Genomic DNA, 5511 nt, shown 5'->3' on the forward strand with positions numbered 1-5511 from the left:
AATCTAAATGAAGAGCCATTCTTTACCTAATAATTTTTTTTTTATTTAGGTTTTTTGATAAATGTAATTATTATTTAAAATTAGAGTTATATAGTTTAATCTCAATTTATGACCATTATAAAAAAAATGAATTTTACATATAAAATTAATAAATCTTATACAAAATAGATCCCTATATGAATTTATAAAAAAAGTGAGCTTAGATAATAAAATTTTCTTCAAATTACAATAATAACTTTTAAAATTGAAATTTCAAATATTAAACTTTTTTATCTTTTAATTGCTTATTTGCCCTACTAACTTTTAATCACTTACCACACACTATAATTGCTGAGCACAACAATTAAATTAAACAAATCTTTATATCATATTTAGTTTTTTTTATTAATAAATTTGTAATAAACACAAATGTAATTTAAAATTAATATTTATTTTACATTTAGACTTAATATATAATTTGGATTCTAAATTTTAATTAAAAATTTATTAGACACATATATAAATCCCTGTATTTTTATTTATGTAAGAATTACACCATTTTCAAAATATTAAAAATAAATTTTTTCAAATGGGCTTCTTGATTAAATCAAAAAAATCAAGAAATTTAGTTTCAAAATTAAGAAATTAAACTTATTAATTTTTTATTCAAATCAATAAATCAAAAAAATTATTCATAAATTTTAATTTTTAAGTTAAATTGAGCTTAAATTAAAATTTTTGGGCTAATTTAGACAAAATATTAAAAATAAATTAAATTGAACATCTAAAATAGGTACAAGGGCTAAATTAAATATTTTACCATATTTAAATTAAATGCGTCAAATTTTTTTTAGAAATTTAATAATTGGAAAATGATACAATTTTTATATAAGAAGAATTAAGAGTTTAATAAGTTGAAATAAAAATGTAAAGGTCAAATACATTTTTCAAATAAAATTTATGATCTAAATTATATATTAAACTATTTAAATTTTATATATGAAATTTTGACATAGTATTTTATAAATTAGTAGTCAAATATAATTAACGAACAAGTTTGAATGTGGTAAGATAATTTTGACATACTTTACCATTTACCATTCCAATAACTTATATCCTTTTCCTAAAATGTATTTTTCTAAATATTTTCTTTGAAATAAATCATATTTAAAAAATAATTCTTTTAATTTTAAAAAAATTATTTTAGTTTATTTTGAATAAATTATTTTTAATAAAAGTATTCAAATGAATTATTAAATAATTATGTTTAATTTATATTTCTTTTAAAATAATCTTTTTAAATTAAAAAGAATTAAATTCTTTGATTTCAAGTTTATCCCCTATTCGAAAATTATAATTTTGTAAAAATTTAATTTAATTAATTTTTTAATTTTATATTTAAAATGAAAAAAAATTAATTTTTCAATTTTAAAAATAATCAATTTTAAAAGAAATAAAATTTATGCATTATTATAAGAGAATTCTTTTAAATTTTTTTATAAATAATTTATTTTAAATTAGAAATTAGTTAGAAATTAATTAAAAAATAAAATAAATTAAATTTTTATAAAATTTTAAGTTCCAAACTGAGCTAAATATGAGAATTAAAAAAAAAAGATATTAATTACATTAAATTAAATTTTTATAAATTTATAATATTTAAACAGGCTGAAATTATACTTTTATAATTGCATAAGCTCAAAATTATAAAACTAAATCATAATTTTTATAATTTATTTAATTTAATTGAAAATTGAAATCTAAAACTTTATAATTTCAAACTAAGCTAATCTAAACGCAAATTATAATTTGTCAAAATAAAAGTACCGCTTATTATCAGTGAAGCACTAACCAAATTTTACAGACGGCCCTGATTGGTCTAAGCTGTGATGTGGCATAATCTGAACAGTCCACGTTCCTGTAAGAATGGAGCTCTGTGGGCTGGATGCAACGGTCACGTGCGTGCAATAGTTTGCTCCAGAAGTATAGAGAGAGAGAGAGAGAGAGAGAGAGAGACAGAGACAGAGAGTTTTGGGCGGGTTGATATTGATTTTGATATGGCAGCAGCAAATGGAAGTTAACCACCACATCTGTATATCAATCCGTAAGGAATCAGAAATGAAAGAAAAAATGAAAGATTTACTTTTATGTTTTGTACTGATAAGGAAAATTGTAAAAATCTTTTCTTTTCTCTTTTATTTTATTTTTTTTTTTAATATTTTGTCCATTGCCGACTTATATCCTCTCTCTCTCTCTCTCTCTCTCTCTCAACTTCATCTGCAAGCTGTTGAAGGTATGTGCTTGACCCACTCCGGAAATGTTCAGTTGGGTGTCATTGCTTGTCTTCAACTCTACAAGCTTTTCTGTTCCCAAATAGAGAAAAATGCAACTTAAAGTTACCTTCTTGAATGATTTTTCCAAATGTAAATTTAATTTTCTCAATTGGGTGGTTATTTAATTTGTTTGTTTTGGAAGAAATCTGTCACAGCCCTTTCTAGTTTTTGTAAAATTGTATTGTAATAGCATGGTTCAGATTTGCAGATTTTTTATGGAAGCCCCCTATTAACAAACTATTTTCTTGAGTAGTTTACTGCTCTCTTACAGGCATGGAGAGAACAGGAGAAAGGGTTGTACTCTCTATTTTTGAGACTGTAAGCTTGTAGGATATTCAGAAAGAAAAGTTGCCTTTGAAAGACATTACAATGCCAGTTCCTCTTGCTCCTTATCCAACGCCTCCAGCACCTTACACTCAACCTGCCAATGGTATTTTAATCAGTTCTCCACTGGTTAATTTTAGCCTCAAACTATGAGAATTATTTCTTTTCAATTTTGTTTTAGATTATTGCATAAGGAGCCGCACTTGTTTGCTGAAAGTACAAAATGAGATAGATTTGCTAAAAAAGCTAAAACAAGTAGAGGTTCTTAGTATTTCCAGATTTGCGTAATGAGGAAATTCTGCAAATAACAATGAAGGGTAGTGTTGCTTGCTGTAGTAATTTCTGATGTCGTTTCTCAATTTTAGCGAGTAATGAGATTCTAAGTTCAGTATCCAATCTACTGTATTTTCTAAATTATTTGTCTTGTCATCAAAGATTTATATCAACTGGGAAGTTTCTGAAACCATAACTATGCCATTAGCCCAAATTTCATTTTGTGTTCTTCTACTAGTTTATGCAAATTTATTCCATAAACTTATCACTTGGTTATCAGGTGCACAGAGCCAGCTTGTTTGTTCTGGATGTCGAAATCTTTTACTCTACCCAGTTGGAGCAACCTCTGTGTGCTGCGCCGTATGCAATGCAGTCACAGCTGTGCCACCTCCAGGTATAAATATTTCTCTACTTTCTTATGCTGGAAAATATCATTAATCACCTCATTAATCACAAGTTCAATTTGATTCTGAGCTTTGGGCTCAGAAACTCCTAAACAATGTCTTATCAAAACCTCTTTTCCTTTTCTTCTCGAGTAGACACATCTATAATTGAGAGACCAACATGAAAGGGGGCTCTTACCTTAGCATATGATGCAGAATCTTTCCTTTCCTGTTGATGCTTTTACCATTGTGGTAGGACGATATTAGTGGAATTGTTCAAGAATTAAGAGCTTCCTGAAAATTTAAAACAAAAATATAGCATCAACTGTCTGAAGACATCAATGCCAAAGCATAATCACTTGAGTGTTTAAATTTCAACAGGTACAGAAATGGCACAGTTGGTTTGTGGAGGCTGCCACACCTTACTCATGTACATTCGTGGAGCAACTAGTGTACAATGTTCTTGTTGTCACACCATCAATCTAGCGTTGGAAGGTACTTTTCCAAAAAATAAATAAATAAAATAGAAGATATGTAAGATGTTGAATTTATGATGGCATTAAGACAATTATAAGAACAATCGAGTTTCAACCATTGTAGTATATATCTATTACCTGCAAAATTTGGATAAATTGCATTACTGCCTGTTGGAAATAAGGTTCAATATGTATATTATGACAGCGAATCAAGTGGCACACGTCAATTGTGGGAACTGCAGAATGCTATTGATGTACCAATACGGGGCACGATCAGTGAAATGTGCTGTTTGCAATTTTGTGACATCAGTTGGGGCAAGTATATTATCACTTTAGCTTATGTTAATGATCTAGTGAATTTCTGTCTAGTTAGACCACACTGTCTCTCAAAGTGTAGATTTTTAGATAATAATAATAATGGGGGGTAAGCCTTAATTAGAAGTTCAAAGTTGTTGAAGATCTGGTTGTGGATAATGATCATAGATGTTTAGGCTCATAAAACCCCTGAACCACAGATGGATTAGAAGGCAACTGAAATATGGATTAGCAAGCTTGAAAACATGTAACATTTCACCCCTATTCTCCTCCATTTGTTTAACCCTATACACTCTTATCTTGTCCTGCTGTGGCAAAAATGTCTCCAAATTTCTTTGAAATCCCTATAAAGCTTTTGAAATTTAATGTATTGATATTCATAAAGCAATTATTTGAAGTGCATTTGTGAGTAGATGACTTCAGCTCCTCAATTCTGTTTTTCTCTTCTTATTTTTCAGGGGTAGGGCAAGATAGATCATGTCATATAAAACTTTTTTTCCCCTGTTTTGCATCCTTTTAAGCCTTTCAAGTTTCTGTATTGATTTTTGTTCATAATAAGTTATTGACTATAACATGAACAATACCTAGAGTTTAAATTGATAGTGTTCTCGAAATTTCCTGGCAACATATTAGTAAAAAGGATTGCAGAAATCTGCATATTTCTCTCTAATTTTCTTGGCTATCTTTTGCCATAAGATAAACATATATAACAACCGCTAGAGTCATTAGAACCATCCTTTCTGTGTTTCCATTGACGTAATGTGGTGTAACCCAATGACGCAGGCATCAACAAGCACTACTGAACAGAAGTTCAACATCTGATGTTAATTATTACAAGCCTAAGTTGGTGATTACCGATTCCACAACTTCAGTTTTGCATATTATTGCAGTATTTCCACCGACTGTATCTGTAGGCGAAGCAGAGGAAATTACCTACCTTAGTTCACATGTATAGAGTTAAATTTTCCCCCCTTTGCGTGATCCTTTTATCATCATGAATAAGAAGTTTTGCCATATTAAATGTATGTGAAGCATTATTCTGTGAAGAGACTTGCAGGTTGTGCTTGTGAGTGCATTATGGAAATTGTTTTTGGATAATGATGCTGATAATTCATTTTCTTTTTACTTTGGCATGTGTGTGAGGTAAGCATCAAGATTGAAGTACACGGGAAAAAGTTATTGAAGATGCTTTCTTGCTTTTTCTTAGAATTGACTTAAAATACAAACAGGGAACAACTGCTTGAAAGTCATTTGTACTAGATGAATTTGATGGATGAGTATAGCAATTAACATAGGGGACCAAGGAGATATTTTAGCAAGGAAACATGAATATGAGTATTCTGAAAAGCTCAATTTTGATTTGTGAATTTATAGCCGACAGGATTAGCATAGAGGTTTTTGGAACTGAGTGTGGAAAATAAAAATGGC

General features: G+C 28.7%; 1 protein-coding gene across 8 annotated transcripts; it reads left to right on the forward strand.

Moving 5' to 3' along the window:
• Positions 1 to 2065: 2065 nt before the first annotated feature.
• LOC110657446 (protein LOL1) lies at positions 2066 to 5208 on the forward strand. 8 transcript variants are annotated; one of them, XM_058136210.1, is made up of 6 exons: positions 2066 to 2083; positions 2584 to 2742; positions 3190 to 3303; positions 3674 to 3787; positions 3974 to 4083; positions 4867 to 5208. In XM_058136210.1, the coding sequence occupies exons 2-6, from the start codon at positions 2682 to 2684 to the stop codon at positions 4903 to 4905; spliced, it is 438 nt and encodes a 145-aa protein (XP_057992193.1). In that variant the 5' UTR covers positions 2066 to 2083; positions 2584 to 2681; the 3' UTR covers positions 4906 to 5208. The 8 variants fall into 8 exon arrangements, with proteins under 8 accessions (XP_057992193.1, XP_021670359.1, XP_021670351.1 ...); XM_021814667.2 differs by lacking the exon at positions 2066 to 2083 and adding an exon at positions 2120 to 2272; XM_021814659.2 differs by lacking the exon at positions 2066 to 2083 and adding an exon at positions 2121 to 2272 and having other exon boundaries at positions 2566 to 2742.
• Positions 5209 to 5511: the final 303 nt, after the last annotated feature.

This window comes from Hevea brasiliensis, chromosome 15, assembly GCF_030052815.1.
Source record: "Hevea brasiliensis isolate MT/VB/25A 57/8 chromosome 15, ASM3005281v1, whole genome shotgun sequence".
NCBI classification, from domain to species: Eukaryota; Viridiplantae; Streptophyta; class Magnoliopsida; order Malpighiales; family Euphorbiaceae; genus Hevea; species Hevea brasiliensis.